Source organism: Cryptomeria japonica, chromosome 9, assembly GCF_030272615.1.
Source record: "Cryptomeria japonica chromosome 9, Sugi_1.0, whole genome shotgun sequence".
Classification (NCBI taxonomy): domain Eukaryota; kingdom Viridiplantae; phylum Streptophyta; class Pinopsida; order Cupressales; family Cupressaceae; genus Cryptomeria; species Cryptomeria japonica.
In genome coordinates, this window is record NC_081413.1 from 539,929,220 (window position 1) to 539,945,551 (window position 16,332).

The 16,332-nt window shown below is 33.6% G+C and overlaps 1 protein-coding gene across 1 annotated transcript; it reads left to right on the forward strand.

Annotated features, from left to right (window-relative positions):
* Nucleotides 1–13,646: 13,646 nt before the first annotated feature.
* On the forward strand, nt 13,647–14,733 carry LOC131038818 (classical arabinogalactan protein 7). The gene has a single exon (XM_057971376.2). The coding sequence runs from the start codon at nt 13,977–13,979 to the stop codon at nt 14,433–14,435; it is 459 nt and encodes a 152-aa protein (XP_057827359.2). The 5' UTR covers nt 13,647–13,976; the 3' UTR covers nt 14,436–14,733.
* The last annotated feature ends 1,599 nt before the right edge of the window (nt 14,734–16,332 follow it).

Genomic DNA, 16,332 nt, shown 5'->3' on the forward strand with positions numbered 1-16,332 from the left:
AAGAGCAATTCTTCTTCCTCAAGAGTAGATCTAGTTCAAGGAGAAACAAACTACATCAAGGCATCTTCATATTATGTTTCAAATATGATTTAATGATGGATTTTATGTGATTTATCATTTCATTGCATCAACACATGGAGGACTAATTCTAAGAACATTGCATCACCTATTGAAGGTATAATCATCTGCATTCAAGCATTTCAGCATTTCCCTCGAAAGGCAAGCTTTTCCAATTCAATTCAAGTTCAATTTTTATTTCAATTAAGCTTAATTCCAAACCCAGGGTTATTCCTAAGGCAAACCCATATCCATAACCTCATTTCTTTCCTCATATGTGTAGCTACAAGTACTTAGTTGAGCCAAGAAGACCAGAACAACATCAAGACCCAAAAACAATGCATCTAGCCAAATTTCAGTAGAAAGTCCCTGGACTAGGGCACTTTAGGGAACCATGGTCCGGACTAGGGCATTTTGGAGCACCAAAGTCCTTCAAGAATAGGTTCAAATTTGACAGGTGTCTCCCAGACTGCATCAGAATTCGGATTTTCAAACCAAGGCGTTGGGTGCCCTATTCTGAGCACCTTGGTCCTATCAATTTAGTTCCAGATTTCAATTATAGGTGCACTATTATATTCTCCTTCCATTTTTGTACTCGTTGTGAATTTTTTGTTTAATTATCAATTAGCATAATTATTCCAATTTGCTAGTTCATGCATGTAACTTCTTACCTTAGATTTGGCATTCGATTTACATCTTTTTAATTACATTTTCAACTCAAACAAAAGGGTAATAGGACTACAATTAGTGTTCAAACCTCTTCTTAATAGAATTGAGGTTGGATATATTGATTTCATCCTCTTTTTAATGTGATGCATGTGAAACGTAGATCATTTCCTAGTTTATATAGTTAAGCTTGTGAAACCCTAATTTTCCATCTATTACATTTTGGTGAACCCAACATTCTTACACTTGCATATTTTTTATTTTTAGTTTTACATCTAATATTTATATATAATTTTCAAATTAAGGTGAATTCTTTCATGGTTTATGTACTTGCATTAGTGAAAAAAATCATAAAAATTACACATTGTTATCTCTTTTTGTCATACATTTTGCATCAATTGAAAAAGAAAATTGTTGTCATTTTGTTTTCATTTAATTAGTTTCATGGTGCATTTATTTCATATATGTGGTCTCCTAGTTTCATTTCAAACTATCAATTACCAATTTGGGATTATTGCATACTTGTGTTTCATTCCTATTTTATCTATCATTTATGGGATTGTTGTATCTTCACGCTTCATCCTCATTTTATCATTTGTCTTATATGAGGTACACATGCTTGAAACCAAACAAAAAAAAGTCTTATAAGAGATGTTCCCGAAACTAGACATTTTCATTTATATTTATATATCTTATATAGGTTGTTGCATGCTTGAAACCAGACAAAACAAAGTCTAATAAGAGATGCTTAACTCCTAAAACTAGACAACATATGAAATAGGGTGATTGGAACTAGCAAAACACAACTAGACTATTCTGATTTTCCTCCCCAACATGGATCACCTAGCTTGATGTAGCTTTCTAGCCCATGGAATCCATGTTCCTTATTTCTCTCCCATGAACTCTAGCATAACACACTTTGCTAGTGTTGGATCATGGTGTCTTGTTCTTTCAATTGGTGTACATCATTATTATTTTTATAAGTCCACTTCTTCTCTTGCAATAATATGCCAAGAATGATATTAGCGATTGAGGTAGTTTGATTTTTGGGGTTTCTTCAACTAGTTGACATGGAGCTTTGTGTTTCTAGTACTAACATTGTTTTCTCTTGATTATACTTGAATGTTACTTGCATGGATTGAGAGGATTCTATGCTTGGGGGATTGATCATCCCTAAGTATTATCCTATCCTTAGTTTGTCTTGCTCTTAGATGCTATATCTCTTCATTTCTACTTTACCAAGAGTATGGTTGTAAGATCATACTCCACTAAAGTGGGGGCTAAATGTAGCATCGTAAATTGTACACCTTTACTAGTGTGTCCAATTTTACACTCTCTTAGCACCTACTTTAGTACTTCCATGTCCTCTATGCATTATAGGACCTTTATTGATTTTAATTAATATTATGGTCTTATTCCACTTTATTACATCATCAAACTCTTATTTGGGACCTTAATTCTAGGCATGCGCTTTATTATTTTAATCCTAATCTTACCCTAATTTCAACTCTCAAAGTATATTTTGCATATCTACACATCTTGGTTTGAGCCACCGAGTTGGATTTAGCATTAGAATCACAATATCCCGCATCCCTAGAAAATCTGAAAAAAGTTGGTCAGACCAAGTAGTATACTACCTGGTCCCAAACTTTTTTCCCAAATTTCAAGAGCTTAATAAGGTAATCCTACCCTATCCAAATCCCATTTCGTGCAAAATATATCAATTCTAAGTTAGCCTAAAGGTGATTTTAATTATGAAAATCCCTATATAAGGCATCCCACTCAATTCATTTTCATAATCCAATCTTATGCTAACATGATCATCAATTCAAGAGTAATTCTTTTTCCTCAAGAGAAAATCTAATTCAAGGAGCAATAAAACTACATCAAGGCATCTTCATATTATGTTTCAATTATGATTTTATTATAGATTTTATGTGATTTATCATGTTATTGTATCAACACATGGAGAAATTATCCCAAGAGCATTGTATCGCCTATTGAAGGTATAATCATGATCTACATTCAAGAATTGCAGCCTTGCCCTCAAAAGGCAAGTTGTTCCAATTCAGTTCAAGTTCAATTTCTATTTCAATTAGGGTTAATTCCAAACCCGAAGTTTGACCTAAGGCAAATCCCTATCCACAACCCCCTTTCTTTATTCTTGTGTATAACTACAGGTACCCAATGGAGCCAGAGAGACCAAAATAGCATTAGGACCCCAAAACAAAGCATCTAGCCAAATTTAGGTAGAAAGTGCCAAGACCAAGACCCTTTAGGGCACCATGTTCTAGACTAGGACATTTCGAGCATCATAGTCCTCCCAAAATAGGTTCAAATTTGATAGGTATCTCTTGGATTGCATCAGAATTCATATTTTTAGACCAAGGTGCTGGGCACCCTGGTCCTATCAGTTTAGTTATAAATTTCAATTACAAGTGCACCACCAGATTCTCCTTCCATTTTTGTACTTGTCATGAAGTTTTTGTTTCATTATCAGTTAGCATAATCAATCCAATTTTCTAGTTCATGCTTGTACCTTCTTACCTTAAATTTGACAATCAATTTACAGATTTTCAATTACATTTTCAACTCAAACAAAAGGCGAATAGAACTAAGATCAACATTAAACCCTCTTCTCAATAGAATTGAGGTTGGATCTATTGAGTTCATCCTCCTTTTAATGTGATGCATGTGAAAGTTAGGTCATTTCTTAGTTTACATAGCTAATCTCATGAAACCCTAATTTTTCATCTATTTCACCTTTACTGCACATCTGAATCACACTCAAAAGATTATGTCTCAAACCTTTAACATAAAAAACATCATTTGTCTTATGCTTACCATCAATAAATATGGTTCCTTTACCACAGATAGGTGTAACCTCCTCACCAACAAACTTCATTGATCTATCATCATACTTTTCAAAGTCTAGATGAACTTCCTTTTGTTATCTGTCATATGATTTGAGTATCCAAAATCAAATATCCAAGCTTTACATTCCACTTTTGCATGTATTGTAGTCATCATAGTCATTAATTTTTCACTATTCTTCTCATCATGTGGACTGTCAAACCTTTCACTGTCCTTTTCTTCTATGGCCAAAAATAATGATTCATCATTTGAATCATCACAATCTTCTTCTTCAGAGGAATAGGTCTTGATTGAACAAAAAATCATTTTAGGCTTGTCTTTGTCATCTATTATTTTGATCCTATCATCTCTTCTATAATTATCCTTTCTCATTATCATCATTCGATCTCTTATAGTTGTCTTCCCTGAAAGTACACCTAGCAACATAATGACCAATTCTTCCATAATAAAAAAATTTGAAGGGAAACTTACCCTTTTATTTTCTAGATCCTTTCTTTAGTCTCCTCACAAAGTTCGATTCAATATCATTCAGATCATTGCTTGTTTTAGGTACATCTTCAATCTTCTTGGTGCCTTTAAATGTAGCTTCTTTCTTGAAATTGTGCAATTCCTCAAACTCTGATATCTCAAAGGTGAAAAGTGATCCATAAAGTCGATCTAAGGTATAAGTATCCATGTTATGGATTTATTCAATAGCATACAACTTAGGTTTATAAGATCTAGGCAGTGTCCTCATTACTTTTTTTACAACTTCATTTTTCTTTCAATTCTTCGCCAATACCTCTAATTACACTTACTATATCATTCACTCGGTGCAGGTAACCTTCAATGTTCTCATCTTCAAACATCCTCAATGTCTCAAATGTATACTTTAGATTTTGCATCTTGACCTGCTTGGTCTTCTGATCTCCTTCATATATGTTGCTCAACTTATCCCAATTTTCCTTTGGATATTCACGGCCCATGACCTTCAATAAATCTGAGTCACTCAAACAACTGACAATTACATTTCTTACCTTAGCATTATTCTCATGATCTTTGACCTCATCAAGAGTAGAAGGACCACCAATTGGAGCAATATAACCAATCTTAATAATATCCCATATTCCAAGCGACAAAGAATTCAAATGATATTTCATTTGCGCTTTCCAAGCAGAATAATTTGTGCCATCAAACTTTGGTTCTTGCTAACTATTTTCCCACACCATACCAAACCTTCCTTAAGAGATTAAGCTTATCTTAGAGGGACTTCATTCTGATATCAATTGTTGATCACACCACAAGGCTAACAAAGGGGTAAATCAGTCTTGAACAAATCCTTAAACTTATTTAATCACAAGTACTTACCAATTATCATTGACCAACTAAACATCAATGCAAGATGAAAAAAAATACCAAACACTTGAACACCAGAATTTAAAGTGGAAAAACCCAAAAACCATAGTGAGAATCACACTCACAATATAAATAATTGAATACAAAGTTGTAGGCTTAAGGCCAATGGAGCTCACTACTCTTGATTTGTATTTGTAAGCTAAGGCACACAACCTTAGGGCAAGATACAATGGACTTATAGAATGAAGCTCACTACTCCATGACAAGATACAAAGGACTTGCAGTATTGAGACGCGCGATCCCAAGGTAGGATATAGATTTGCATAAGTTGCCAAAATGATTCTATCTTTTGATAGGCATGCAGAGAAGATGAATTGAACTAAGTAGAATCTCCTGATCATAAACATCTCACAAATTGATATTCACAATTTTGTTTTCACACATATACTTTGACATGATCCTTAATCAATCCACACCCTAATTCACACATCTGCACATTAATTTATATCAACTTGTTCGCTAAAACACTTAATTAGATCAACCACAAACAAAATAAGCATAAATTACACAAAGCTGGCCACCATGATCAACTATGCTAAATGTGGTCCACTCTACGAGATAAATGGGACCCAAATACATCACAACATGTCTACCTAATTCTCTTCCAACAAACCACATGCAACAACACAACCTCCAAAGTTAGCAGCAAGTGTACTATGTAGATAAACAATAAAGTGCGCCAACTAGTTGGCCCAAAAACATTATCCAGTGCAAATAACTCAATGTGGATTTTCACACACCATGGTAAGAATCATAACAATACTTTAACTCAACCTTCAATGCATATTCAAACCAAAAAGAGTATGATCCAAATAAGATGAACCCACTAAGTCGGCTAGAGTCCAACACAACAGATAACGTTGAGCAATAGATCAACATAATTTCACTTGCAGAGAAAACCAACACTTGAATTCTAAACTGAAACATTGCATGACCAATATGAGCATTTCCTACAAGCCACTAGACTTGAACTAACACTGTAGAGCGTTCTCAGGACCAGTCTTGATAGACAACCTCATTATCAACAAACTACAACAACCAACTTCAACACTTGAACAAATGAGGACCTGAAAATATAGTAGTGCAACATCCATAGAACATAGACATTAAATTCAGAATTGCAAGCCATCACCTTTAGAAACTGGAGGAATGTGAAGCATTCTCCCATAAGGACTTCAAATACTCTTTTCTGCATATTGTAACTTTCAATACTATCACCTTCTAGAAACACCACATAATCACTCAATATCACCACCAAATGTCATAACAACATTTGAACACTTATTTTTAGACCATACACATTAGGCAACAAATAGATAGACAATGCTAAACACAATTGCATTGAAAATACAACTGAACAACTATAACATCAATGGAAACATCAATAATCTTTCATGACAACAAGTTTGACATCAATGACAACACAAATCATGTTTTCAACACCCCTTCAAACTCAATACCTCTCACCTTAAGAATCTTGGATGCGTTACTTGGAATTATATTCCTAAACCCCAAGAGGGAGATTCCTAGATTGAGTGGTGGTGTCTTGATTTGAAACAATGTACAAGTTTTCTTTAATCTTTTGGTCGAGGATGACTTGGAGATGAAAACATAGAGAAAAATCTATACTTGGGAAGCTTGAACATAATAAGAAAATGATAAATGTCAAACTTAATGATGAAAATATTCAAACCTCTATTGTTGCCATTGAAGCTTGGCTACGAAAATTAGACAATTATAAACCTAAAGGTGTTAAGATAACAACTCGACTTCATTGGATCAAGAAAGGGACTAGAGGGTCTAAGTTCTTCCAATATCTCAACTATAAACATAAAAAGGATAAAATTGGTGTCATATCAGATGAGCATGGACTACATACCAATCCTATTGATATTTCTATGGGATCCCAAAAAAATAATTACAATCTTTTCAAGGAGAAAAATTGGATGGATGTGCAACAAACATTGTAATAGATTATCAAGAAGTATATCCCTAATAGAATTGATCCTTGATATAGTCTTTATTTAGACCATATTCTCTCCTTATAAGACATTGAAAGTGTTATTTTCTCCATGAAACCCTATAAGGGCCTAGGTATTGATGGTCTCCTTATTGAATTCTACCAAATTATGTGGAACCATATTAAGGATGATTTTTATATGTTGTATCTAGAGGCCTTTCATCATGGATCTTTAGGACCTTATATCAATAGAGGGATAATCAAGTTGATTCCTAAAGGGAAGAATGAAAATTCTATTGCTGGTTGAAGACCAATCACATTATTAAATACTTCTTAAAAAAATATTGCAAAAACTTTGGCTATTAGGATTAAATTTGTGGTCCAAGAAATGGTTAGACCTAATCAAACTAGATTTGTCAAAGGTGGATTTATTTTAGACAACCTAATGCTAGCTTAAGAGACTCTTAAATGGGTCCAACATTCAAGTCAAAATGTTTTGTTGGTCAAGCTACATTTTGACAAAGCATATGACAAAATCTGTTGGAATTTCATTCTTAAAATGCTACATCGGTTGGGTTTTGGGCCTAAATTACAAAAACATGTATGTATATTGTTTTAGGATGTCAATGCTCAAATTGTAATTAATAATACCTTTATAGCACCATTTGAGCTACAACAGTCCATTAGGTAGGGATGTCCATTATCCCATTTCTTATATGTGCTTACGCCTAATGCTTTGGGTTATCTTCTTCAAGGTGCTAATCAAATGAAGCTCATCAAAGGGATTAATATTCCTAAAATTAAGGTTGTTATTAACTCTCATTTTGTAGATGATAGTTTATGTTTGTTTTTTGTAAAATTATGGAGAAGAGTTATATAATACCTTGGATGTCTTGGAATTATATTGTGTCATCTTTGGTTCTCAGTTGGCTCATAATAAGACTGATTTTTTAATGACTTAATCTAGGTATATTTTAAAGTGGATTCTTAAGGAGTGGAGGCATATTAGGCATTTGGAGATTACTAGATATCTAGGCATTCCCTTTGGTATAAGGCCTTCTCTTTCAAACATGTGGATCTAGTTCCACAATAGACTCAAAAATAAGTTATTTAATTGGAGCAATGGATTCTTTCCTTTGGCAAGGAAAATTCAAGCTACAAACATTTTTTTTATTGCTTCACGTGTTAATTATTCATCTTGTTAGATGCAATCTCAAAGAAAATATGAAGAGTTAAAAAAATTAATTAGAAAATTTCTTTGGTCCAAATGGGATGGTAGTGTTGGATTTATTGCTTCCTCTTGATCCCATTGCATTCAACTGAAGCATAAGGGTGGGTTGGGAATCATTGATCTTAAAACTCAGGGATTTTGTCTTGCCACAAAATGGATCGTGAGAGCTACTAAAGGGGATGAACCATGGAAATACTTGTTCATAACCGAGTGTTTCAAGCTGCTACAAATAAAAAATGGTAGGTTGTCAGTTGACTGGATAAGATTATCATGGCTCCCATTTTTAAAATCTTTACTTTTTGCAATCCATCTGGAAGCTTGGCAACATGTTTGCCAATTTCTTTAGTGCAATGATTCTTCGTAGCATGGTTTTAGCTTTGCATCATAATTAATATGGTGGAACAAATTAGTGTAGTACCATAATCAACCTCTTGCTATTTTATTTTCCAAAGCATGTTTTTTACTTGTATAAGAAAGGTGTTCTATACTTTAAAGGCATTTGATACTTTAACACTTTTGAATGGGTTGCATGATTGAACATTAAAAATTAGCATGGGCTCAAAACCAAGTATAAGGGTTTTTTTATATTTGTGCAATCATTAGTTCCACCCAAGTTGTCCATTAAAATCTACACTCCAAGAGAATGCAAATTTTTTAAAGGCTGGAAATGGTTTCCTTCATCTCATTTAAATTATCTTCCTCTTAAATTTTATCTTCATTATTTACATCATGGGAAGATCCTTCCACATCTCAATTGAAAATGAAAATGTAGATTTAGTTCCAAAAGATGGAACAATATGAGTGCTCAAATATAGAAAACCAAAGTTGATATGGAGGCTCAATTCCTAGCTTGGAAATTTTTACATCATAAGTTGCCCAATAAAGATAGACTAATATGTATTGCAGTTTAGCCAGTTAACTACCCTTTTTATAAGAGCATGGAAAATATGAATCACATATTTTGGGATTGTCCCTTCATTAAGAAAAATGGAATTCTATTTTTATTTTAGTTTTTGTTATTTTTCATCATAAGTGGAATCGAAAAGAGGCTCTCCTCGGCCTTGGTTTGCATAATGATATTATTGTTGATTTTATTATATAAGTTATTTAAAGACACATTTGGAATACCATATGTACTGTTGTTTTCTCAAATAATTATTTTCACGAAAGTAGTTTCTTAATGCTTTACTTTGACATAGTTTTTTAGGATTCTTTTTTGTAGTCACATCTTCCAGATTTGTCCAAGAGAAATGCTTTAGCCATGACACAACTTCAACAACTCTAAGATCAAGTGAATCAAGTTTAGAATAAGTACCATATGGACTTTTGCAAAGTATTTTGTCATGTTTTTGCCTTGCAAAATTAGCTTCAAAACAAATGCCATATTGACTTTTGTAATGTATTTTGTCATGGTTATGCCTTGTAATGCTAGTTGTTGGCCCCTTGTAATTAGTTCTAGCTTGAGAGATTTGTTTTGTATTGAGTCATCTCTTTCTCCTCTAGCTACTTGTTGTAGCTGTTATTATTTGTGATTTGCATTGATTCAATAAAAAAAGGTTTACGCCAACAATGGATTAAGTGATATAAAAGATCAAATCATGTACACTAAACACCTTTTGGACTTAGGTTATTATATAAATGTTTAAACTCACTTTATTTAGTCTTATTTTATTGATGTCTAGTTTATCTCAGCTTTCACACAAAAAACTGTGACATACATCAACCTCTAAATAGGGAGTTTAAATTGGTTTCTAAAAAACTTCAACATTCGCCGATCATTTTTTTTAATGAATATGTGTGTTAGTTTCAATTAATTAAAAATATTCACACATAAGAAAAAGAAAAAGAAAAAGAAAATGTAGGACACAAGGTTAGTCCTCAGAGTCACATGAGCATTGCCTCAAAAGCAAGATAATGGAAATTGCAATAAACCTACCCAACGAAAGCAACGCCATTGGGAAGCAAAGGAGCTTCCAATAATTAGAATAATAAAAATAAAAATCAAACGAGTATTAAATATCAAAGACTATGGAACAAGTAGCCACCTATTTAACAAATTGTTTCTCAATATGTATCAATCTAAAGAAACCTATTAAATCATCTCAAATCCTTGTACCACAACCCATACAAATATTCCCCTACCACCTCTTAAATCTTGTCAAATCACTTTACTACGACTTATTTCAATATTCCTCCTACCAAATTTGTTGTCAATCATTGATTATTTATTCGAACTCAATATTTTTCGCCAATCAAATCACATTTATTGAAATTGTGTAAAATTCATACAATTAAATATTCTAAAAGATTTTAAATAGCTAATGCGTCTATGATCTACTATGAAGTTGAAAAATTCTTAATGAGTCCGCTAGGAATCAAGTCTTCCTAAGTGTAAGGCTTCGACATCAAAAAGACATTCTTGTATAAAAACGAATTTGTAAACAAATCAAAAAGATTCTCCTACCCATGACTACAGTGTATTCTTAAATCTAAATGCAATTTCAGTGCCCAAATCACCATCACAAAGTGGATGCAATGCACCACTTTTTAAAAGAACAAATAAAAAATCAAGGCCCTGCACTCTCTTTAAGGGAGAGCCCTCCAAGTCTTTATCACCATTGAGGATTTTGTACTAAAGAATATGTTTTCTTGTGCCTAGGACATTCCCTGCTTATTTAAACATTGCTGGATCTCGTGACGACACACTGTCCGAATTATGAAGATTCCTTAGCAAAACCCGTGACGAAATTTTAATTTATTAATTGCTGATTCAGCTTTTTTTATTTTTAAGATTTCGCATAACGGCTATTAAAATATATCTCGGCTAACTAACGGTCACAAATTTAAAAATAAATAAATAAACGGGTAAAAACACCAAACGTTTTTATCTAACGGTCGTAATTTGTTCTGGGAAAATAAATAAATCAAATTTAGGACGAGCCGGTTACGTCATTTGCAGACTTTCTCGTCACCGCCAGCTGTCAGAGATTTCACGTTCTCTGATACGACAAATAAACCCTGGGTTACCGTTTAACTCTATAGTTAAGTTACCAGATGGGTTGAGTGAATGGGATAAAAGTTCTCGCCCAATGCATGACAGCCTGTAGTGATTGTGCAGTTGTGATATTTTTTCAAACCCTGGTTAAAGTTTGACTATGGTTTGTGACAGGGTTAGTTAGGGGTTAACTAAAATGTTCCTTTTAATAGGTTCCATAATTTGTATAAAAATAAAGTTTGATGATTTTAATATTTGATGCTATATCATAATATTATTAATTTTTTTTATATAAAATTTAGTGAAATAATATTATATAAATAAATCAAATTATATATTTCATCTAGAGTGCTTTCGGATTAGATTGAGTATGATTTTTTGATTTGTTTGAGTGAGTTTTTTTCTTCTATGTTTTGGAGCAAACTCCATGATTCATGATTAGAAATAGAAAGCAAGAGAGGAGAAATGATTGACCATGGAATTTGATCCCAGTGACCTAGAAAAAGAACTCACCCAATCATAGCTTAAGATAATATAAATACTAATTAAAACTTCTTCATCATAGAAACTTGTCACTTCATAATTATTAAATCTATAGCCAACTTACATGGGACCCCTTTCTAAGGGGTGTGTTCAAGTTTCAAGGTCTTAAATAATTTGTTCTTGTTTAAAGTTTCAAGGCATTCTTCCCTCCACATTTTGGATCAAATTCAATGATCCATGTGCTAAAGAGAAGAGAAATGATAGATCATGAAATTTTATAGAAAAGTAGTCATCCAATTAAATCTAAGAAAATACTCTTATTAAAAATTCTTCTAATCATAGAACCTATCACTTCATAATTATTAAGTCTATTCCTCTAATCATAGAACCTATCACTCCTCCATTATTAAATCTGAAGTCCCCTACATGGGACCTCTTTCTAAGGGGCATGACTAAATTTCAAGATCTTAATTTTTTTCTACTTGTTCAAAGTTTTAAGACATTTTTATCTCAAATTCATTAGGGGAAGTGTACCAATATTCTTGGAGCTAACTTTTTGACCCACAAATTCTAAATGGTACATCGGATTTCAATGATTTATTTTGGTTGTCTTCGTATGCGACTTAATCCATTATACGCACAATGGTCAAAAGTGATCATTTCAAGGTATCGCTCGATACCATGTGAAATTTATTAATGGGCTTTTAGTTATCATTTTTTTGATTTAATGATTTATGAGGTTGGGTGAGCAAGAAGTGAATAGTAATTGGAACATGGGTGGTAACCGATGATCTTCTCCTATTTGTCATCAAATATAAGCTTAAGAAAAAACTCACCTAATCAAATCTACAAGTAATAGATATTGCTATTAACAAATTCTTTAAATCATAGAACCTTTTTTTCTAATATAGAACCTCTTACTTTAAGAGCCACTTTGTATTATGTAATATGTAATCTTTCAGACTGAACCATAGCAATGCCCAACATGCATGATACTCGAATGGAGAAGAATGGTTGATCCATGTGCACGTAATCAACTATAATACAACTAGACCTTCCCATCGGCGCGCTCTTTTTCTATACAAAAAAAACTTTTTGAATATGCTTCTGGATTTGATTGCTTGAGTGTTTTAATTAATATGGAAGGATTTGTGGCTTAATTCTAAACATGGAAGCATTTTGATGCAAAAAAAAACACTCACCCAATCAAATCTAGAAGCACATATAGATAGTCTCATGTATTGGGGAAATCTACTTATTTTAATTAATACTTTTGATGAGAGGGAATTCTGGTTTAAATCTAAACAGTTGGAGGTATTGATGAAAAAAACACTCACCCAATCAAATCTAAAAATCTACTTATTTTGAAGAAAAACTTTGTAAGAAAAATAGCAGACATTAAGTTTCCAATTGCCACTAGATGTTAATCAGTTGTTTCTGGATTAGATTGTGTGTGAACTTTTTGCATCACAAAGCTGATTAATAAAACTTTGTAAGAGGCATACCTAAATTCTAAGATCTTGAATAAATTATTTCTGATAGTAATATGATATTGTGTTAAGGTTTTTAAAATTATTGTGTTGGGCTTTTTGATTTCACTACATGTAATTTATTTGCATAAACGTTTCAGATCTCATTCCATGATCCATCATAAAGAGAACAAGCTGTTGAGAAAAAAAAATGAAGCTGTTGAACCATAAAAATTTAATATATCTGATTTTTAAAAATTTTAAATATTGAATAATTAATTTGGTTGAGGTTTTGGGGTGTTTTTAACTTTGGATTTTCTGGGTAATGACAGACTTAGTTTTTCAACTTTATGGATACATTTTCCTAGGTTCTTTGGATTTATCAATCAATAGGTGTTGTCAGGGACAGTGGAAAACAGTCTTAATGGGGATGAGGGGCCCATTGTACAATGGAATGCCTTGCTGTAGACTGCAAGACCCCTGTGATAACGGTCCCAATGGTCACAGGAATGACAGAAATGTGTGTTGGGGCAAGGCTGGTATGTCGTACAAAGCTAGAAAGCAGGTGTTGGAAAAGAGATAAAGATCCCAGCACAAAATTTTTTGACGGTTGAAGTTTCTTGGATGCTTGCTGTGCTTTCCACTTAGACACCCACCAGTCGCCTATAATTTGGAATCACACCCTTCCTCCTTCACTTCAATCTTCAAAGCTCAATAAGCTCTAAATCAAAGCCAATTCTTTCTTTGTGTTTTGGTCTTCAGTGTTTGGAACTTATTTTAGGGTTTTCATATTGCCTGAAAAACTTGGTTAGTTTTTTTGGAAAGTTTATTCTGTGTTTGATAACAATGGCAGGCAGGAGTGCATTTGCATTTTCAGAGATCGTGCTGGTTTTTTGCTTGATGGGCATTTCAGCTTTGGCTCAGTCTCCGTTCCCAGCTCCTGCAATGGCTCCAGTAGCAATGACAACTCCCACATCCAGTCCAGCAACACCCACAACTCCTACAGCTAGTCCAGTAGCATCCCCCAAAACCGCCACAGCCAGCCCAATGGCATCCCCACCTAGCCCACTTGTTGCTACACCCACAATGACCCCCACAGCACCAACCCCTTCATCTGGATCTCCTGCATCCTCTGTTCCTGCACCTTCAGTAACGTCTACCATGAGCCCCCCAATTATCCCCGCTATTGTTGGAGGAACACCCGCCATGGCCCCTGCTCCTACTGGTGGTGAAAGCTCTGCATGGGCTGTGAAGGCAGGGAAAATGAGCTTGGTTGGAGCTATGTTGCTGCCCTTGCTGCTGTAAATGGTGATGCCTTCTCCAGCTGTACAGTACTGGAATGGTTCTGGAGTTATGGCTTGCTGCCTGGCATTTACATTTTTATTTAAATTCTTTAACTCCACATTGTAGGGGCGGCATGGAGTATGTCGAATTCATTTGGGTTTTATTAGTTGTAGAATAATTGCTTACTATGTATTGTTGTAGAGGCTATCATGGTGACATCTGATGGTATTCATTGAACATTCGTATGGTTGCCTCTACTGTGCTTTGCTTTCTGATTCAGTATTTATTATAATATTATAATATATGTACTCTTGTCCCATTTTCCCTGTATATTAAAATGCTTCTTTACCCAGATGCATTATATTTTCTGATGGGATGTAATGTTGTTTCTGGACTCCCTATTTGTCATGCTTTCATTCAAGTAAGATTTTGAGGGCATTGTATGGTTTTCTCGAGATTCATGGCATACATTTATGTGATAAATGTGAAATGGAATCAAGGATCAAAAAGTAAAATTTGTAGAATCTATTTTCATAAAATGAATGAATGATTTTAGTAATGTCTATTAGACTAAACCAGTTATTTTCAAGCTCTTTTCAATATTGGATCTCCTGATATCTCAAGACCTCTAATCCACTGCACACACTGAGTGCTCTAAAGCTACATTCCCTGTTTCAAGCCTATTTACTAGATGCAGATATGAGTCCAAACATGTAAAACACAAATTTTCAGAGTACTTTTAAGAAATGGATAAATGTCACATGGATGTAAAACACAAATTTTCAGTCTACATTTAAGAAATGGATAAATGTGACATGGATTCATAGTGTACATGGATAAATGGGAAATGGATCCTACTCTCAAGAAGTAAAACCCAAAATTTTTAAGAGCCTACTTTCATAAAATATTTTTACTCATTTCCATTGTATATGATGAATGAATGATTTTAATAATGTTCATATGAGATCAAACGATTCACCACACCAAAAAAAATTCTTAATTTATTTTCCAATTTTTTTCAATATCAAAATCTCCTCATATCGTCAATGGGCCCTTGGTCTACTGGTGAAGTTGAATGACTCAAAATGAGCCCACCAGAAATCCAAATCTTGCTGAGTGCAAGGCTAATTTGACCATGTTATGCTCGCAGATCTAAACCTCCAACAAAATAAATAAATAAAAAATCTCCTGATATCTCAGAACCTCTAATTCACTGCACCACTGCACACATTGAATGCTCTAAAACTACATTCCCTGTTTTAAGCCTATTTACTGAATGTGAATATGAGGTCAAACATTTAACTTTCTGGCCTACACATTTTGAGCGCCATTGGTCTCCTAGCTGAGATGTGGATGCTTCAAGATACGAATCAGATAGAATTCCTTTTTAACATCATTCACTGATATCATTGCTACTGTCACTAAAGTTGAGTGCTATAACCAATTGAAAAATGAAACTTAACCTTCTTAACTGTGAGAAGATTCACTAGTCTTTGAAAGAAAGCTTCCTGTGGGTCACTCTCTTTTATCAAACTGATCCAGATTTTTCTTTGTTATTTTCTTTTCTGTAATGAAGTTGCCCTCAAACAATATACAGCTGTATGACTGTGAGGAGAAAGGAAAATCCTCTTGATTGTCTTCCATTTTTCATTAAGCCATGATTTATTGATCTTCCATACACTTCCAATTTTTTTTAATTTAAATGTGACCTACTTTTCTAAAATTATTTATTAAACAAAACAAATTTGATAAAAAATATAAAGTTAATTTATAATTTTCAAAGGTAGCAAATTCAAGTTAATTGTAGTTGAGTAGGGGAGAGGACAGTTGTGCATCCTAACTTCGCCCTTCTCAAAATTCTACGTGGAAATTTCAAATCACTCCAAATTTTTTACAGCATCTTACTTGGCAAGTCCCT